Source organism: Grammomys surdaster, unplaced genomic scaffold, assembly GCF_004785775.1.
Source record: "Grammomys surdaster isolate TR1022 unplaced genomic scaffold, NIH_TR_1.0 63, whole genome shotgun sequence".
NCBI classification, from domain to species: Eukaryota; Metazoa; Chordata; class Mammalia; order Rodentia; family Muridae; genus Grammomys; species Grammomys surdaster.
The window spans coordinates 10,402,075-10,423,949 of NW_021604565.1; the positions used below are offsets into that span (position 1 = coordinate 10,402,075).

The 21,875-nt window shown below is 37.5% G+C and overlaps 1 protein-coding gene across 1 annotated transcript in view; it reads left to right on the top strand.

Annotated features, from left to right (window-relative positions):
• Cpq (carboxypeptidase Q) overlaps positions 1–21,875 on the top strand; it is a 437,003-nt gene that overhangs the window by 179,977 nt on the left and 235,151 nt on the right. The window contains exon 4 of the mRNA XM_028767431.1: positions 8,572–8,779. Within this exon, the coding sequence (XP_028623264.1) occupies positions 8,572–8,779 (208 nt within the window). The remainder of the gene's footprint in view (positions 1–8,571; positions 8,780–21,875) is intronic.

Below are 21,875 nucleotides of genomic sequence, written 5' to 3' on the forward strand. Positions count from 1 at the left end.
AGAGAGAGAGAGAGAGAGAGAGAGAGAGAGAGAGAGAGAGAGAGAGAGAAATGCAGGAAACTGTTTGAAAAGTTAACCAGTGAAAAACTACAGGGTTCAAGGCAATTAGTTCCGGTAGGAGTAGGCAAGAGAATTGACGCATAAAGGACTGTGGAGACTGAGGCATGCAAGCTGAGCTTTATTTTACCTGAAGGCATTTGCATCTTTCCCTTTCAGCTTTTGATCTGGCCCTGTCCTCAGTTAACTCACATCAACCCACACAATATACATTATTTAGAGTTCCCATTCCAACAGTAGTGACTTCATGAAACACCTGAATGGGCATGCCTGCATGTTTGCTCAAATTCTGGAACAATTTGTGGTCCTGTTGACACATAAGTTTATCCATTGCAGCAGCCTAGAAAAATAGGGGTTTAATACTTCATAAAAAAATCATGGGTAGCTAACTAATTTGTTATAAGAAGTCCAGGCTCATTCCGTCCATTTTTCCACCAATGCTTATATCTTTGTGCTGGCTGATATGTGGACATAGATAGCTGCTGGTCCTTTAGCCAACTATTCTTACTCTAAATGAGAAGAAACAGCAAGGTGCAGAGAGAAGGGGTCGTTGTCACTGTTCTGTTGCTGTGAAGAGACATCATGACCAAGGCAACTCTCATACAGGAAACCATTTAATTAGGGGCTTGTTTACAGTTTCAGAAGCTTAGTCCATTACTATCATGTCAGAAAGCATGGCGACATGCAGGCAGACACTGAAGCATGATCTAAGAAGTACATCCTGATCCACACATAGGCAGTGAGAGGGAGACTGAACCTGACATGGGCTTTTGAAGCCTCAAAGTCCACCCCCAGTGACACACTTTCTCCAACAAGCCCACACCTCCTAACCCTTATAATCCTTTCAAACAATTTCACTCCTGGTAATTAATCATTGAAATATATGAACCTATGGGGGACTTTTTACTAAAAGTTCCACAGAAGGACAGAACTTCTCTGAACCTCTGGTTTGATATCTGGGTAGGATAAGTTTTCTGGCCATCTCTGCCAGAATCTTAGATTGAGTACCATCTTATAAGACTAACTTCTTTGAAGGGGCCCATGTAATGAAGGTGGAAAATGTCTTGGGGCTTTTCAGTCTTTGTAGAGGCAAGCACTTGGGAATAGTTGGAGAACACATACAGGAGTTATTCCTCATACTCACTAAATAGAATCTGGGTATTGCTTTATAAGTTATTTTTTAAATCCTTTATTTGCAGCAAGTATTAATTAGCTATGTACATCTAGTTCTCTGTATGTGCTATTTTACCATTATTAATTAGTTTTGTTTTTGAAATACTGGGAGTTGAATTTTTAGCTTTTCTTATACTAGGCAAATAGTCTACCATTCAACTATGTTTCCATCCTTTATTTTTGACTCTTTAGAAAATAATATTTTAGAGCTGGAAAAATGGCCCAGTAGTTTATGACAGCTCCTGAAAAGGACCTGAGTTAAATTTCCAGCTTGGTCACAACTGTCTGTAACTCCAGTTCCAGGAGATCTGACACTCTTTTCTGGCCTTCACAGGCATCAGATACATATATGGTGTGTGTATGTGTGTGTGTGTGTGTGTGTGCCACACACATTTACACACATAAATAAATATATCTAAAAAATTTTAATGATATTTTATTTTATTTGGAGTACATATATTTGTATATAGTTGTGTTTGTGTGTGTGTGTGTACATGTTTGTAAATGACTGAGGTTGATGTCAAGTTGGGTCTCAGTTACAATCATTTTGTGAGACAGAGTATATTGTTAATCCTAGATCCTGAAGGTTAGATTAGCTGGCCAGCAAGTTTAAAGATCTGTCAGTACCTCCCCAGTACTGGATTGGAGGTGTGCTCTGCTTCATCTGGCTGTTAAAATGTAGATTCTGGAGTCAAACTCATCAAGGTTCTCAGGCTTGCACAACAAGCATTTTACCGATTAAGCCATTGCTTCAGATCCAACATTTAGTTTTTTAAAAGTTCATTTCAATTCAAGTACTTTGCTTACATTTTACATATTAATGTATGTTGTATGGTTTATTTTTTCCTTTTTGTACATTCTACATGGTTTTAAGTACCTTTTTATCTGGAATCCATATTTATTAGTAACATGTTTTGATGACTGTCTTTTTTATTTAAAAATCTTATAAAATATTGTCATTTTACTAAAAAAATTCTTTATTGTATATTATTTTGATTTTTTATGATCAAATACAGTCAGCATAAATACATTTATTGAACATAAAGATATCTTCAAACATCTATAAAAACTTAAAGTGTGACGTTAAGTCTTTTGGCTACAGTATAACATAGGGAGGGATGTGGAGAAAGGCCATCTCTGAGGCTACTCAGGTGGTTACAGAAGGCTTACAGGAAGATCCATCTAATTGAACCTGAAACAAAATGCCCAACCACCTGGGCAGAATGCCTGGAGCATTCCCACTGGAGAAGGAAAAACACATTCTATTAAGTAATAAGTCCATGTGTATTGGGGAGTAGAGTGGGACTTGTGGCAGGTGACAAGGAAAGAACAAAACCATGACCGTATTTCAAAAGATTCTGTACAACACAGCTTTGGATGTTTTCTGGTAGAGAGAGTGGAGATCTCTATGCAGGATAGATAGAAATATTAACACTAACATTATCTTAATAGACTGAACTTATATGCCACAAACTATATTCTTTTTTTTACTCTTTCTTAGGAGAGGACAAATCAATATTTCACAAAGCTCATTTCTGTATAAGATGGAAGAAGTATATGTGGAAAATTTTCCACAGCTAATGGGGCTTAGGAAACACTTAGTAAAGCAAGGTTCTTAACTTTGTGTCTTAGCACCTATGAAAGACAAATATATGTGTGAATCCCTGAAGTGGGAAAATGGGGCCAAGCTTAACCATGCATCTTTCTATGTTATGAGCATTCTTAGATTTGTTTCCATGGGGATGTGCATTGAAAATACAGCTCTTGTGCTTTCTCTTTTAGGTGCTTAATTGATGCTTTCTGTCATGTATATTTTCCTTAAGTCTCTTTCATCATCTCTGTTGCCTATCTCTTTCTGAGATGCATATAAAATGTATATGTGTATGTGTATGTATGCATTCACCTGTGTGAGTGTGGGTACATATATGCCATGCCTTTCATGTGCACATCATAGGAGAACCTTGGTTGTTTGTTGGTCTTCTCTTTCCATCTTGTTTGGGACATGGTTTCTTTGTTGCCGACTACTATTTAAGCCAAACTACATGGCTTGTAAGCTTCTTGAGACTCTCCTGTCTCTGTCATCTTTCTATAGGAGAATTGGCATTACAGACACAAACTGGTATGCTAAACTTTGTATGAGTTCTGGGGATTTGAACTAAGGTCTTTATGTTTGGATAGCTAAATTTTTACTCACTGAATTATCTCCCCAGCTCTATTCTGTGTTTATTTGGAAGTTCAATGAATAATAAATGCTAAAAATTTCAAATGTCTTCACTTGATCTTAGCCAAAAAGTCAAGAAGATTCATAAGCTGTGAGTTGTAAAGTGTCTTACTAAGGATTTCATTGCTATGAAGAGACGTCATGATCAAGGCAACTCTTTATACTTACTTGGGGCTAATTGACAATTTCAGAGGGTTAGTCCACTATAATGGCAAGAAGCATGGCAGTGTGCAGGCAGACATGGTGTTGGAGAAGATGTTGAGAGTTCTACAGCTTGATCAAGGCAGCCAGAAGCAGATCCAAAGGGAGCCAGGAGGAGTCGTTCTTCTGCACTGGGCGTAGCTTGAGCACTAGGAGCCCTCAGTGCTCACCTACCCAGTGACACACTTCCTCCAACAAGGCTACATCTCCTAATAATACCACTTCCCATGGGCCGAGCATAGTCAAACTACCATATAAATTAGTTCCAGGGTCTTTAGAGCTGACATAGACAATATAGGTAGCTGGTCACACAGGACATTTCTTTGGCTAAGGTTATAGTTGTCAGCTGCCAAATAATTTTGGTTTCTCTCATATCTTTATTACATTCATCACCACTATTTAGTAAACCACATGCATTGATATTTTATTATTATAAATCTTCATTTTGATTAGTATTGCTACAGATACGCTATATTAGTAGAGGAAATGAGAGGGCAACCAAATTAATGTGATAGAACAAGTATAAATAAGCAAAACTGTCTAAAAATAAACAAAATCAAATGGAAAACATGTGTTTTGTGATGTTGAGTCTGAGTTACAAATTACATAACAAAAATTAATATTTATGTCATACTTTTTAAATACCAAAATGTGAAGTGTAAAATTTTAGCTATTTAAAAACTTTCATTTGTTGTATAGGGAGCTATTTCATGCTGTCCTTTAATCTTCTCTACATTTTTGTATTTTAGAGAGAGGAACCAGAAATTGTTTCTATGTGCTATGAATATTAAAAATCAGAGTTACTTTCTCTTCTCAGCATCCTGACCATCTTCCTCTTTCTCCACACTGGCCATGCTGGCTGCCTTTCTCTGTTTGGAAAGATGGCCCTTTCTGAGCCTCTGCTTGTAAACTATCTCCTCACTGGGATCTACAGAGCTTAAGATATGGATCCTGTTAGTTGGTAACCCCCCCAACCCCCACAGCTCCTCTCCTCGGAGGAACAGATTTAGGAATCTGACTTATTTCCGCCCTTCTTCTACCCTGTTCATCTGAACTGCAGAAGTTAGGAATAAAAGGTAGCCCCTCCTTCTCTCCTTGGCAGACCTTTTGTTCCTAACTAAAGGGGAGGTAGACTGTTTTGTTTTTTCCCTTCATAAAATTATGTAGTAGAAACTTTTGTGCTTTTGTATAGTTAATGACAGTAGAAGAGTCTTAAATGAATTTACTTTTACTATTGTTAATGACAGTTTAAAAGTCTGAAAAAATTTCTTTTAAGGTGTTAGATTTAAAAAAAATACAATGAAGTCAATTGTAATTATTTCAAAAGAGTTGCTTTTAAATTACTTTTTAAGCCAAACAAGCTTTTATACTAAAAATAAAGTATTTCTTTAATAACATCTGTAATAAAGAAATTTTTAAACGTTCAGATACAAGAGGCTGCAGCTTCCACAGCTCAGTCTGCAAGCCATTGTAACGGCCAGATTCCTTTCTTCAGAAGCAGTCCTGAGCTCCAGGCACACGGTGTATGTAGTCAATGTGTTAGCGCACCTGTAAAACTCAGCCCATTCCTCCTGAAGGCACATAACTGTCCTCCTGTTGCATGCTTTTTATCTCAGCAAGTAACTGCGCTCCCAGACTACTGTGAGCCTTGAAGATGTCAAAATCCTCAGCAACATTAAGAGCCTGTTATCTAGGCCGGGTGGTGGTGGCGCACACCTTAAATCCCAGCACCTGGGAGGCAGAGGCAGTCGGATTTCTGAGTTCGAAGCCAGCCTGGTCTACAGAGTGAGTTTCAGGACAGCCAGGGCTATACAGAGAAACCCTGTCTCGAAAAAACAAAAACCAACCAACCAAACAAACAAAAAGAGCCTGTTATCTTTAGAAAAGAACTAGTCAGAAGTGATTAGCTTTAAAGGCATTATAGGTATGTGTAGCAATCAGGTAAGAAATTTCAACCTTGCTTGCTTAGACATAGTATTATTTTATGTAGAAAAATGGGACATATTCAGCTGTGTTCACTTTTGTAAGTTGCACAATAATTTTAATGAGATTTGAGAACCTAGTTGTAGCTCTCAAGTTCACTTTTTTGCATGCTCATTTTATGTTTTGTATATACTATCACACGTCTTATAAAGTAGGTATACCAATAAACAGTTTTCCAGTACAAAGCATACCAAGATTCTTTCATTTAAAATCTGAAACTTAATGTCTTGATTTTTATAAATGGATGTTTTATTTGAGTATAGTTCAAAGTTATGAAATCTGGCTTCAACTTGTATAGTGCTGTCATTTTGCTATTTTCATGGGGTTGTACAATCACTATCATTGATGTTAGAACATTTTCATTGTCACCCCAAAGGAACTATATACCCACTTGCATTCACTCACATTGCCTTCTTGTCTACTATTCATAAACAAACTACATTTTACTTTCTATCTCCAAAGATATATCTTCCCTGTACATGTTATATAAGTAGCATCTTATAACATGTGTTCTTTGGAGCTTTTCTCACTTAGGATAATGTTTTCAAACTACATCTCTGCTGTAACATGTACTAAAACATCATTTTAAACGGTTGAATAGTATTCCACAGTATGGGTATACCATATTTTGTTTAGCCATGGATATTAGTTGATGGATATTAGGCTTATTTACACCTTTTGACTGTTAAAAAATAATGCTACTAAATGCTGTATGAAAATACTATTTTCAATAAAAAATTAAAGTTCAGATTATGATTAAAATCTAAAACAAAGAATCCTGCTGCTCTCTCTCTCTCTCTCTCTCTCTCACACACACACACACACACACACAAACACACACACACACACACACACACACACACACACACACACACACATATATATATATATATATATATATATATATATATATACATATGGTCATATGTTATATTAGTTGTTTTCCTTGCACAAAATAGCTGACCAAAGCAACTTCAGGCAAGATTCAGGGAAGGCATGATGGAACTCATGGAGACAAGAGCCTATAAGAGGAGATTCTTCACTTGTCTACAAGATCAGGACACAGAAAGACTGGCTTTGTACCTTACATGGGTATCACCTTCAAGGACTAGCCACAGGACTCTGCTCTGCTGTATAGGAACAGCCGAGAAGCTCCCACAACCTCCTGAGATAGCTCCACAAGCTTGGGCCCAAGTATTCAAATGCACAGGCAGTGGTAGCTATTTCACAGATGCTAAATACATGTTTAATTTTTGAGGAACTGTAACTCATTTGCCAAAACAGATTGCCATTTACATTCCTGCCAGCAGTGAGTGAGTGTTCCATCTTCCCTACATCTTCCCCAGGACTTGTGTCTATCTGGCCTCTTTCTCAAAGCCAATTTAGTGAGTATGAGGTAACTGATCCTCATGGTTATATGGTTGTGATTCGCATTTCCCTGTAGAGAGAATGTGTAGAAACTTTTCATGTTCTTATTACTCTTTGCTCTATCTTCTTTGAAGAATTATCTATCAAATCCTAGTTGTCCATTAGATTTTAGTTTTATTACTGAGTTGTTGCAATGTCTTGTATGTATTTATCACCGTACACTTTTGTTGGGAGCATCTTGATCTTAACTAATTTTCTGAGTTATGCAGAATTCCAGTCACCATGACAAACACCTGAGATAAAGGATTTAAAACAGGACAGAATTATTTTGGCTCCTGGTTTTATAATTTCCATCCATGGGTGATTGTAACCATTTTGATATGCCTTTGATAAGGCAGATTATCAGGATGGAAGGAGCATATGACAAAGGCTCTCACTTTATGGCAGCTGTGACATAGAATTTCTGTGGTAAAGAGCTTACTCCTCTTTTATGTGGGACACCCACTTTTGTGTGATATCATTTGCATTTATATCTTCTTTAGGTTACTCTTTTCTGGAAATGTGATCAGTCACACTCAGAAATCCTCTTTACAAGTTGAAAATTAAGACATACTGTCATAGAGGCCAGTGAGATGGTTCTGGGGTCAAAATATTTGGCATAAGAGTATAAGGACCAGAGCTTAGAATTCCAGTTCTCATATGAAAGCCAAGTAGACAGGGCAGCCTGCCTACCTGTTATCCCAAACTACAGGAGATTGAAACAGGGGATTTCCAGGTGTAGGGTAGCTATCAAGATGCGATGAATCAGCAAGTTCTGGGTTCATCAAGTGATCTTGCCTCAGTAAATAAAGCAAGAAACACTAGAGAAACATACCTAACATCAACTTCTGGCCTCCATAGGTAAACATAAATGCACACGTAAAGTTGTACACACACATTCATGTGTGCCCACATATGTATGGACCCACACATGCAGACATAAATACATACAGATTAACCATGATACATAATTACCTCCTTTAGTGTCATAAATACAATAGATTTCCTTTCCCTATGGTAAAATAACCCTCATTCTTCATAGCAACATAAATATTTCTTAGTTGTTTTACCATTTTTTTCTGTGCAACTTTGTACCTTATTACAAGGTTTGTATATTCTGTGCTTTGTGTTTGGAAGAGAAAAAGGAAAGCTAAGTGCCACTGAGTAACTACAGACCTAAGAGAATCTGAACCAGTGTCTTGCTGCGAGTATGGAACTTGCCTATATCTTCAGTGGGTTTCAGAGGGTCCCTTGCCTTCTATATATGTGTTCACTTCTTAGTTATGACAGCATTGTTACTCTCTGTAAGAGATTATGTCAACTTTTCACACTAGGATTATCCAACTTACAAAAATATTTTGTAATTTTTAAGTGACATAATTATTAAACTTAATTTTATGCATTTTTATTGGGACTAAAAGATTCCTACTCTGAATATGTAAAAATCAGTAAAGTTAGGGTCAATGCATAAGAGTTTTGAATCAGTTTTCACATTTAATTAAGTTAATTTGGTGGTTCCCCTTCTCAAGTCCTCACACAGGTGCTCAGGAATATCAAGATAGTGTGCCCAAGATTCCAACAGCCTGTATTACAGTAGAAGATGCAGAAATGATGTCGCGAATGGCTTCTCGTGGGAACAAAATTGTCATTCACCTGGAAATGGGAGCAAAGACCTATCCAGATACTGATTCCTTCAATACTGTTGCAGAGATCACTGGGAGCAAATATCCAGAGGAGGTAAGTACAGCAGGAGGCTGTGCCTTCTGACAGAGGGCATCCTGGTCAGGTGGCCATTTTTAGAATAGCTATAAGGAGATAAAGTGAGTCTGCGGAGATGGTCCTCACAGACTCATTAAAGCCAAAATATTGTATATTTTTCCCATTAAAATGTTTACCACACTAAAGAAGGGAAGACAAATTCAGGGTCAGAATAGAACCCACAGTGTGGAAAATTGCATATATTTCCCTTAGAGGGAAAAATCATGCCAATAATTGAGACTATGTTAATTTTATGAATATTTTTAAAAAATCATTTCAAAATACAATAGTATAGAGTCTAGATGCTTCATTGTAAAGCAAAGAAACTAACTTATATAGAAAGCCACTTTTCTAGATCTGCACATAGGCACAAAGTGGCTGGGGAAGTACATAAGTTCATGGAAATATCAAAACCAAGCTTTAGTCCACAGTTCAAGTGCAGATTCCAGATTTTGTGTATTTTTTAAATGATCTTAGAAGCAAATATCCACTAGCCAAATGGTAAATAATGAGCTATTTACTTTCTGGGATTTAGAGAGCCTATCTACAAGAAATGAGCACGTCACTGATCTTTATAAAGACACAAATCACTGGCAGAATTACTTCGAGAAGTAGACAAGACAGTGTCCACCAGATAGCTTGCACGTGTTGGGCACAACATAGGTACTTACTGGAATCACATATATTTAATATGATGCAAAATATACAGCAATGTTTTATAGACATTCTGTTATAAATCTTAGTAGCAACTATAATTCTGAAAATACAACTAAGTTATTCAGAATGTTAGACTTATATTCTTGTGACAATGCCAGTGAGGAGAAAGAAATGGTGAGAAGTTATGCTTGGTGTTGGAGAAGTGAGACTATTGCACAGGGCATTGTTACCCATCAGGTCATGATAAAAGCAGGATCTCACCAGCCACAATGAGTCAGTTACCATTGAGAAACTGACTTGAAATGTTGAGAAAAAAACGGAAGTCCATCTTCTTGTCCTTTTGGGAAACTGATAACAGCAGAACAGCTAAGAGCCTGAGTCCCAAGTAGGAGTCATCAGAACCTCACAGTATAATCTTCACTGAGGTTATATTAGCAGCTTTCTGGGTGAGCCAGCAGAATCTGAACCTCAGCATGGGTGGCAGTTAGCACATTATGGGATCCTTTTTGTAGAAGCCATAGTGTATCAGTGTCTGAGGCTGAGGTGTTGGACAGAGTTCTTGCGGTCCTGAGGCTCAGAGAGTTCTGGTTCTGCCAGCTCCCAGGAAGCCATGTGCATGTGCATGTACAGTAGGAGTCTCTTTATGTAAGCAATAAATTTTAAATTTAAGTGTGTAACTGAATGTGCTTTGAAGACGTGTTCAGTGACCTTTACTACAATCATGGAAGAGACTCTTTTCATCATACAAAGACTCCCTTGGGTCTCTTTGTAGTCCACTTCTTTCTCTACTTCCTTTCCCACTGGCAAGCAATAATCATCTACTTCCAATTATGGGGAGGGAAGGAAGTCCTCAGTAGTGAAGTGCTAAATAAATGTGACATGGTCATGCCAGGGACCCTAGCCTCAGACTCGTGGGAGTGAGAACTCCTCTTCCCTACCTGATGATGCTCAAGTTAGATGGCAAAGTCTTCCTTTACTCCTTGTGAGGATAGTGATAGCATGTGCAGATAATGTCTACCATACCTTTCTTCTCTTGGATAGATATTCATGAGCTGCTTTTGTACAGAGGTTGTTCCTACTAACATTAGCTAAACTTGTTTCCTTAATCCAGCTGTATACCACAAAACGACTTCCTCCTTGTTCATATGTATATAATAAACCCACATCCTAGTTTAGCTGTATACAGCAACCCCACTTCCCTGTTCAAGTCTATATAATAATCATGGGGCATTTTCAAGACACTTCATTTCCTCCATAAGAAAGCCCAGTCTATCGGACCTCAGCTTTTCTACATGTCTATGTGTCTGTCTTTTCTTCATTTCCTCACCATCCCATATGGTGATATCCCATATGATGTCTAACTGTGATTTTATATCTTCTAGAATTTCACATGTAAAATAATCACACAATCTACCAGGGTTCTCTAAACTCAACACCATATTTTTGGGACTTACTCATTTTTCAATCATTTCTTCTTTTATGTCACCAATAGTACTTATTTGGACTTATTATAATATGCCTATCTACTCAGCAGTTGGTGGGTATGTACTGATTTCTAGGTTCTGACTATTGTGAATAGTCTCTGTGACTATTTTTGACCTAGTCTTTCTGTAAACTTATGTTTTCATTTCATTGCCTAGTAGTCTGAGTATTAAATATACTGGACTCTATTAAGATGCTTCACTTTCAACATTCACCTTTTCCAGACGGGTAGATAAGTTTTTTCAGAAATCCCTCAGAGCTGGGCCTGGGAAGATGAGTCACTGGGTTAAAGTGTGTGCAGTGCAGCCTGACAACCTGAGTTCAGATTCCCAGAACACATGGGACAAGGCAGATGAAGTTGTATATATTTGTAATTTCAACACTTCTAAGGTTATCACCTTAGAAGCAGAGACACAGTATCCAGAAGTTTTCCAACCAGCTAGCCTAGAGTAGAAAGCACAAAAGCTCAGACAAGAGAAACTCTGCCAGCCTCAACTTGGTGGCAGGCAAGGACTTCTCCCTAGAAATCATCCTCTGATGTCCACACACGTGATTGATATATGTTCTTGAGACTAAAGATAAATTATTCATATCTATTTAGCACTCCCTAGAGTTGGTCATACATACCTTATTATGAAGATGTACAAAACAGTTAACAGAAGTTCTACAACAGCAGAGTAACTGCATAGTCTCTATGGAAGAAATATACATTCCTTATACTTCTTTATTAGATTTTAGTCTTTATGACTATATTTAAGGAAGAATGTACCATATAACTTTCTCAGTACAATGTGAAGGCAAGGGCAATCATTTCTTCCCCCATTAGATTGGTTAAATTTCTCAATGAGCCTGAGTAAACCATAACGTCTTATCCATGTCTCCCAGAAGGCCTTCTCTGATAAGCTTCCTCTAATCCCAGTGTACTGTGCTATTGTTATGATGCCAGTTTTCATTAAAGTTTGCAAGCACCTAAAACTAACACTATATATATATATATAACTATATATATATATAGTGTTATTATATATTATAATAACACTATTATATATATATATAATTTTTCTTTACTCTAATTCCTACCCTGAGGCTGGTTACACAGTAGCTTTTCAACCCATGTTTATTTTTATTAAAATTAAGAGAGTAAGTAAAGAAAGAAATGGTTATGAAGATTTTCTTAATTTTCATCTTGAAATCTAGAAAATGTTCTGCCCTTTAAGAAAATGATTGTGATTGTCTTGGTTTAGCTATCCTCAGTAGTGTGCAGGGTATTCTTTCTCTCTATCAATGCTTTATAGTTGGGCATAACTTTCTGTTTAATTGACATTCAACATATTTTAACTTTGTTACCATAGCCTCTTCCCACCTTTCCTTCCCACTTTAAATGGTCTCTTCCAGACCCTTGCGTCTTTCTTTCCTGATTTCTTCTTCTTCTAGCCTCTACCAACCTCCTTCTTTTCTTTTCAGTGAAGCTCAAAGATACATGTGAGGATAATGTTCACAAACATAGTATTTGCTTACTTTTAGGGACATCTCTCCTACTCCTTATTAGACAAACGTTGTGATGAAGGCAAATGCTACAGGGAGTAATCTGAGGTGGCTGAAATGCAGATAACAAGAAGTGAAGACTATTTGGGGAGGGTCTGGTGAGAAGCAGTCCTAAGGAAGAAGACATGAACAGAAAATAACAATTAAGATAGAGGGACGAAAAGGCTGGAATTGGTACTCAGGTCTACAAAGTACTATCCCTTTATAGCCTGATGAAAATCTGCTCCCCTAAATTCTGGCAAACCTTTCTAAAATCATTCCGTCATGTTTTATTCTTGTTGGTGCTGACGATGACACAAAGATTAGTTTTTGATTGTTTAGGTTGCTAAATTATTGCTGGTATATCCTTGCAGCATTGTGGCATAGAACGTTAAAACATACTTGTGTTAACCTGAGGGAATTATCCCAGTAAGATAAAAGAGTATTTTTGACTACCTTTATCCCTTCTTTAAGTTGGACATGCAGGATGACTCAGGAGTAGGCAACAAAGGAAAAGGTAGCTTTGTGTTAGCTAATAGGCACCTTTCAGCAATAATACCCACCAGACCCCCTACATCTTAACTGTGTGAACAGAACCTTAGTCAAAGTAAATAGTTTGCATATAAGTAAATTTTCTGTTTTATCTCAAAAGTCATGGATAAAGTGTAGTGAATTTCAGCTCTGCCAAAGTGTGGTGTGTGTGTGTGTGTGTGTGTGTGTGTGTGTGTGTGTGTGTGTGTGTGTAATTGATGTAACATTAGGACACTTCAGAACTCTATTGTATAATTATCTATAAACCTAAGAGGGATTATCACAGAATTTTCCAAATGCCAATAATATAAACATGTTTTATTAGACTTCATAATGTAAAAATAGCAGAATAGAGGTATGATACAAATCCCAGCAACTGAGGCTTATTTTAGGAGTCTCTCATGTTGACTCCTGAGGATGGACCATTTCTTTTGATTCTTGGAGTTTTCCTAGGTCTCATAAAGTGTGGGAAATGTAATTTTCTTTAAAAAAAATTAATGTATTCAAGGAAGTCCTCTGAGATAAGAATGAGGAAATGTAAATTTCTTTAGATTATTTTGAGTTGGGTTACAGAGTTAATAGCATTCACATTAATTTTGATAATACCACAATGAAGGGAAGTGCTTTATTCTTTTTATTTTATTATAAATAGATTCTGTTCTCATACAGTCTGTTCAACAAAACGATAAGATCCCCAAGAGCAGGCACTAGAATCAGAGACATGCTCATTCATACACTCAGGAGTCCCATAAAAATACTAGGCTGAAAGTAAAAATATATACCCAAAGGACCTGGTTCATACCTGTGTAGGCCCCATGCTTGCTGCTTCAGTCTTTGTGAGTTCCTATCAAACTTGCTTCATTGGTTTAGAGGCACTTGTTCTCCTGGTGTTCTCTATCCCCTGTGGCTCTTACATTCTTTCTACCTCCTCGTCTTCAGAGATACATGAGCTTGAAGGGGAGGGGTTTGAGGAAAACATTCCATTTAGACTCATGGTGTCTAGCTGTGGGTCTCTGCATCTGTTTTCATTTGCTGTCCGAGAATCAGAATCAACCTCTCTTTTTCTGATGATGACTGGATAAAGCACTGATCTATGATTATATCAGAATATCACTAGGAGTCATTTTATTAAGATATAACTTTGTTGTTGTTGTTGTTGTTGTTTTGTTTGTTTTAAGAACAATGTTTGAATTACCCTAAGTCTCTGAGCTATCTTTCTAGTCTCTGGTTCTTGGTTACCCAAAAAGTGTTGGGTATGGGTTTCGCCTCATGGAGTGGGCCATAAATCAAATCAAACATTGGTTGCCAACTTTCACAAGTTCTGAGCCACCACTGTCCTAGCATTTCTTGCAGGCAGGACAGATTGCAGGTCAAAGGTTTTATGACTGGGTTGGTATTACATTTTTGTGTTAAAATAGTGTTTACATTTTGGTGGCCTTCAGAATACCATCTCACACTAAAGGCACTAGAACGTAGGTGTGAGTAATCCATGTAGGCATCAGCTCACCTTCTCCATGTTCAATGAATTGTGTTGGTGCTATACTTGGCAATGGGGCCCCAATGCCAGTTTTCAGAGAGCAACCAATTGTTTTAGCAGCCTAGGATGTTTGGGGCTTTCCATGGGACCTATTTGGTCAAAATCGATTGAATGTAACTCCATCTTTCTACTTGTTTGATGACAGATAGTCAGTTGAGACTACATATCCCCCATTATTAGGAGACATCTTAGTACCACATCCATATATTTCAGGAAGTTTTCACTTCACTAGGTTTCCATATCATCCTCCAAATACAACCGTTTCTCCCCAAATTGTGTTTGTATTTGTCTTTTTCTTATTTTTCTGGGTTCAAAGAACAATTTAATTTCCATAATCCTATATTAGTTCAAATATAATACAGTGCCCTAAAGGCTATCAGGAAACTCAAAATGAAAGTACCAGAGATTCAACTCAAATACTTTATTATCTCTAGAGTAGGTCCAGGTTTCTTAGATTCAGCATTGTTGACTCTTTTGCTGAAATACATGTTTCTTGTTAGGTTTCCCTGTGCATTGTTGGATGGTGAGAATCCATGGACTTTTCCCACTGGTATTGCTCTTTTTTCCAGCCTTATCTCAAACTTTCTGATCTCTTTACCATGAAAGAATGTTCCTGGACAATGAAAAATGTCCCCTGAGGAATAAAAGTCACCTAAGATTTAGAATTCTTGATATAGAATGAAGGAAAGAAGAACAGGTGTGTAAGCCTTTGGGGTGTTTATTAGTTGGTTTCTGGGCCTTTTTCTGTCACAAACGAGCTGAATGACTGGAGTTATGTGCTATTTTTTGTCAAATTGACACCATTTAAAGTATCTAAGAGGAGGAAACCTCAATGAAGAAAATTCCTTCATAAGATCAGGCTGTAGGTGAGCCTATAGGGGATTTTCTTAATTAGTGATTGATATGGGAAAGCCTAACAGTTTATGGTTAGTGCAGTCCCTAGGCTGGTGGTCCTGGGTTTTATAAGAGAGCAGAAATTACTTCTTTGTTCTAGCCTAATGTCAGATTCCTGCTTCAAGCCCACTTCTTTGTCCTTAGCCAATGTCCTATTCCTGCCAAGCAGCCTATTTCCTTGTCCTTGGCCAATGTCAGATTCAAGCAGCCCCAAAAGCTCTCTGCCTCTCCCCATTTTTTACTTCATAAACAAGACTGAACCTGTCTTAAGTCATTCTGACAAGAATACCTTCCTTACCTGCCATGGAATATACATTATCAAAAGCAATACATTTATGTCTTAGGTTGGTAAGGCTCTGTGCAGAATCTTACTGTCCTTGGCTTGCCAGCCTGTTAAATTAGTAATTCTTTCTGGGGGTCCATTTCCAGCCATGTACTTTGGCTGCCAACATGTTGATATTTTTAAAGACAAGCTTTAACATGATGGACAGGGATGAAAGAATTCCCATGATAGCTAGCATGATCAAGCTATATATGTCATTCTTGAAGCTTGACCAAAATAGAAATACTGACCTCAGGCCATGGGTAATTTTATCACCAGTATCTGCCACATCAATGCTCAGCAGACCAGCATTCTTTAAATTCATAAGTTCACTATGCAAAGCTGAAATATCCAGAGAGGTGTTAGAATTATGCCAAATACACTGCAAGTGTCTTTAAATTTTTTCCTAATTATAATGACCATCATTGTAAATTTTAGATGTAACACAGATCCAATGGTATTTGGCATGACACTCAAGATGGCTCCTTACTCTTAAACTCTGAACCTCCTTCCGAAAATTTGAAAAGAATAAAGAAGTAGGCTTCAGAAATGAAAATGACTTTGGGCTAGGATAGTGAAGTAGGCTCAGATATTCTGGTCATCCTGATAAGCCCTTAGAAATAGTGATCATGGGAGTGATCATGGAATTTTGTTTATTGTCTTACTTGTTCATTATTTGTGCTCATTGTCTTGCTTGTTCCTTGACTATTTGCATCTATTGTATTTCTAGTTCCTCAACCTAGAACTGACCTTAATATTTTCATGTAATTAAAATGGTATAAAAGCAAAAGGGAGGAGGGGGATAGAATAGGGGGTTTTTGGAGGGAATGGGATGACATCTGGAATGTAAATATTAAAAAAAATAGAATGAATGGAAAAAAAGGAGAGAGCAGGCTGAGCAACACTCCTCCATGTCCTCTGCATTGGCTCCTGCCTTCAGGTTACTGCACTATTTGAATTCCTCTCCTGACTTCCTTTGATGATGAACAGTAATATAAGCCAAATAGACCATTCTCTCCCTAAGTTGCTTGGTCATGGTGTTTCATTACAGCAATAGTAACCATAAATAACACAGTTTCTTAATCCTTTATCTATAGAGAGAAGGACTTTGCTTGAAAAGCCAACCCCAAATATTATTATTTAAAATCTACATCATAGCTAGGTGATGGCATGTGCCTTTAATCCTTGCCCTCGGAAATAGTGGCAGCATGCATATTTCTGAATTTAGGCCAACCTTGTCTACAGAGTGAGTTCTAGAACAACCAGAGCTATTCAGAGAAATTCTGTCTCAAGCAACACAAAGCAAAACAAAACCAAACACACACACACACACACACACACACACACACACACACATACACACACACACACACACACACACACAATGTATTTATATGCATATATGAGAATTTCAAAATATAAAAATCATAAAATGGATACTAGAAATAATTCTTCATTGCTCTGGAAAAAAACAATAAAACAACTCATAAGCTAATGATCCTTGATCAAATAATTATTATATACATGTGTTAAAATTGCCATGGTACCCTGAAAAAATGTGACAAAATATTGCAAAGCAATATATATTAATGTATTAAAGTTTAAAGCATTAAAAAATTATTTGGACAAAAGAATTTATGGTGGACACATGGTACATGGCATGTGTTGCTGGACAGTAGTGATGCATAGTGAGGGGCCCTTCTGAAGTGTTGGAGCAGCATACTGTTTCATAGTAAAGGGGTGTTAACATGGTTTTAGTCTGTAATTCAAATATAGTTAGCAGTTCTCCTGTTCCAAAAAAACATTTTCTCTTTTTGCTAATATTTATTTTGCCTTCATTTAATTTTAATATGCTAGCATGCATTGGGAATCTGTAAGGAGTTGCTCTGCTGTGTTCTCCATTTTCCTATGGATTATCATTTTCATAAAGTATCTTAACATCAAACGGTAGTGTTGAGAAACACGGACATAAAGTCACAAGAAGTAGTAGTGTGTTATAGTTTTTTTCTTACTCCTTTCCTCCAATTATTCATTAATTTATCACAATTATTATGTGTCTAGTACATTATAGCAATGGGCTTTCCTTAGAAGTTTGCAAGAGAGTCTAGTAAACATCTTCAAATGTTGGCTCTTGGACTTTGTAGGCTATATTGTTTTTCTGAATATAAACATTAACTTTTGCTAAGAGAGAGGACAGCTTGAAAAAGGCAAGGAGCAAAATAGTTGATGTGCTACCGTAGGAGGAAAAGCCCCATTGGTACTGTAGGCAGCCTGAAGTCACTAGGCATTTGAAGTGTATCTACATTTCACAGCATTCAGGCATTGAGCTTTAGTCAACGGCCTATATCTAGGAAAATTGAAGCAGTGTTAGAAAGAGAATGGTCTGGAAAACATTTTAAAGCTAAAATTTACAGGTGTTATTGAGGTTCAGATACAAAAGAGAAGAAGAAGGCACAGTGGCCATGTGAGGAGGAGGATCTGTGCATTCATCCCATAGTCCCATAGGTTCTTTTTGAGCCCTAGCTCTGTGCTGGGTAATGTCATGAGACTCACAGCTTTTTTAGTGGAATAGTAGAAACTGACACTTAAACAACATCAGTGGATGGAAAGTGTGTTCATGAGCAGTGTGTGTGCCATGAGTGTCATCATTTGTCAGTTCACAGTGCCATGGAGACTCATTTCAGATTTCAGAGACACCATCCTGGCCAACAAGTCTAAGAAAGGCTTTCTGGAAAGAGTAAAACTTGAAGATCCTAACGCTTCTAGGAATTGGGTTGAGGTGGACAGGGTATATTCCAAGGCAAGGAAATAATATATTCAAAAGGACCAAAGAAGGGTGAGATGTAGTTTCCTATACATTTCAAATCCATCTAATAATGAACCTTGCTTTCATGATGACATGCTCTAAAATAACCAAGAAAAAAGGTCATGGCTAGTTTTGTATGTTTTAAAAAATATATTATTGAAAAGCTGAGCAATCCTTTTGGAAACTGCTTCAACATTGATGTCGTCAAGATTCTCATTGATGAAATGAACAAGATTCTCATTGAAGGAATTGACCTGTTGGGCAGACTCATTGCATGCATAATTGAAATGTTAGAGACAGTCCCTGAATGCGTGCTTCTCCTTTGTCTGAATGTATCACATGGCCTGATGATTTGCAAAGCCTTCTTGGAGAGTATTGGAGGTTGCTCTGCTTGGATGGGAATATTTTTACAAATGTAGGCAGCTGTTTAAACTTTCATGAGCAAAGTAATTATTAAAAATTTCATGAACATATTGCTTAGAACATTTGTTCACATCATAACCTTGGGTTGGAAGATTGTAGGGGATGGGGTTAGAAAGATTTAAGCTGTCAAATCCATCCTTTCTTTTCTTTCTTGTAAACTTTTTATAGCTGAGAACCAGCCAAACTAAATCATGGGAAGAAAAAGACACGTGGAGCAAGCATGAGACATTTCATGGTTTATTTTTCAAATTTCTGAAATGTGCTTATGTTCCTGCATGCCCTTGGGCTAAGCTAAAGAGCAAATGGAAACCAACCGTTCCAGTTGTTTTCAGTAGATTACCACCCAGATAGGCAGGACAAACCCTGGGGACTACTCATTCCTGTATTTAAGTCATTCCAGTGTGCCAAATGGGACTTGCAAGTGGTGGGATGTGCTTGTTCAAAGGCAGCACACCTTGCCCTGATTAATGATAGAACAATGTGATAAAAGCCACAGTTATAGAAGAAGACTAGTACACATTTCCAGGAGCACTTAGCACTGAAAGGTGACATCCTAACCCCTCTTAAATATTATCTATTTAATAAGTAAACTTATTATCCCCCATATAAAAGTCAAAGGAGACAAAGCTGCCAGGGATGGCAGGGTTCACAATCTGACAAGCAGAGCTGGGACTTCAGTTCATGTCTGACCTATTCAATGACCTATGTTTTCAGCTGTTCTTCATTTTATACTTTTTAATCTCTTTTTAGTTTGTAAAATACATATACCTAAAGAATTCCCCAGTTATACACTAAATAAAAGAAAATGGAGGCAAGCATCAGTATCAGAGGTAGAAAATGGTTATTGAATACCTGTGTAATCAGGGCATGAGGATTGGAATCATTCTGAGGCAGAAAAAGTAAACAATCAAAGAAAGGGTCCTTGTCTAGTAGTTGGTGGATAGTGTAGGCACCAATTTCTAGAATGAATTCAACCTCCTCTGTAGCCCTATTGGCTTGTAGTACTGTATCCTGGCTGACTGAGTACTGTCTGCTGCATATTTTGTGGTTTAAAGTATGCGTTCATCTATATTTTCTTCAGTCCCCAAACAGAGTTGATTATTATGGTCCACACTTTAAAGATAAGGAAGCCAAAGAAGACTCAGATAGAATTAACAACTAAAGTCAGATACGTGCCCCATAGTAGGAGATAAAAAACACACTTTGTGGAACTGGGGGATATCATGTGTGAAGCCCTGGATTTGATCCCCAGCATTGCATTAAAAATAAGAGGGGTGGTATTTGTAATCCCAGTACACAGGAGGGAAAAACAGGGGCATCAGAATTTCAAACTTATTCTTGGCTACTTGACAACTTTAAGGTCAGTCTGGAATACAGGAGACCTTATCCCCCAAATGAAAACATAGTGTGAATTTCTATAACTTGACCCAGTCACTGCACATATTCTTGCAGTGTTATATGACACAGAATAAATACATTAAGAATATCTAGAAATGCACTCAAAGTGTAGACATGTAAATAAGAAACTATAACAGGACAGTGATGTTATTAAAGTGATGCTGGACCCTTTTGAGTGTGTCCATAGTGTTTTTTCTCCTAATGGGAGGCAGAGTTGAGTTCCTCTCCCTCACATGTGAACAGATGTTAGTGACTGGCTTCCAGTGAATGAGATTAGGAAGAAGTCATGCAAAGTGTCCAAGACTAGAGCAGAAAAAGGAATATGGCTTACAAGCAGTGCGTTTTTCTCTATGCACATTCTGTTAGGTCACTTGCTAAGGTAGATGCCAACCACTATAGTAAGAGGACTCTTAGGCCAGAGATAGAGGTCTGTGTGCTAAGAAACTAAAGCCGTCTAGAAATCTCATATATGAGTCAAGAGCACAAGGTACACACACACACACAAAATAACTGTGTCTGAGTTGTCACAAAAGTTGAGTGGTAAAGATGAGAAATATGAACAAAAGTTTAACAAATTAGTAAAACACTTACTGCAAGATGTCCAAAGCAAAGAGGTGGATGTGTGCACACATAGATGGGTATGTGCCATAGCTAACACACAAAACTGCACAGTATAGGATAACAAAAAAGTCACACAGCTTAAAATGAACAGGATTTCGAGGAATTCATCATGTTACAATACAACAACCACTGTTTATGTAGTGATTTTGATCCATATGAATTGGTTTGGAAGATAGGAAATTGCTTAAAACATTGTCGAAAATTGTTACTTCAAAGCCAAGACCCATAGAATGCTGTCATGTGAGGAGTTAGTGTTATTCCAAACAGGAACTTTTCTCTGGTTACATCACTGTCTGGTAGATGTTTTGAAAACTTTAGCTTAATGTAGAGCCAAGAAAATAACAAATTAATAACTCCTGGATTTTCCCTGGCCCTCACTGCTCCAGTTCTGCTACAACAATCAGGTAAAAATTAACATTTTATAACCAATTAAACGTGTTCCTTGGTGTCATGCTACCCAGCTAGGTTTGTAGAAATAGAAATTCTCAGATCTACTTGTTATTGTATGCCATACCTTGTTCATTGATTGACTATGGAGTGTTATATATGTATTTCCCACAGGGATAAGTGCATAAACCAAACCTTGGTATATACAGAAATCTCTAGGCATCCAATTGCAAGTCTTCAGTTTTCTAGAGGTAATAGCAGTTCCTGTTAATCACAATAAGTAAGAGGGCTGTGTAGGCCAAAGAAATGTCTCAGCATTCAAGAGCTTACGCTGTTCCTTCAGGAGATACAAGTTTGGTTTCTTCTCAGCACCTGTATCTAATGGCTCACAACTGTCTGCGACTCCAGCTCCAGGGGATCTGACATTCTTTTCTGGCCTTTGTGGGCAGCCACAAACATACCCCCCCACCCCCCCCACACACACCCCACACAT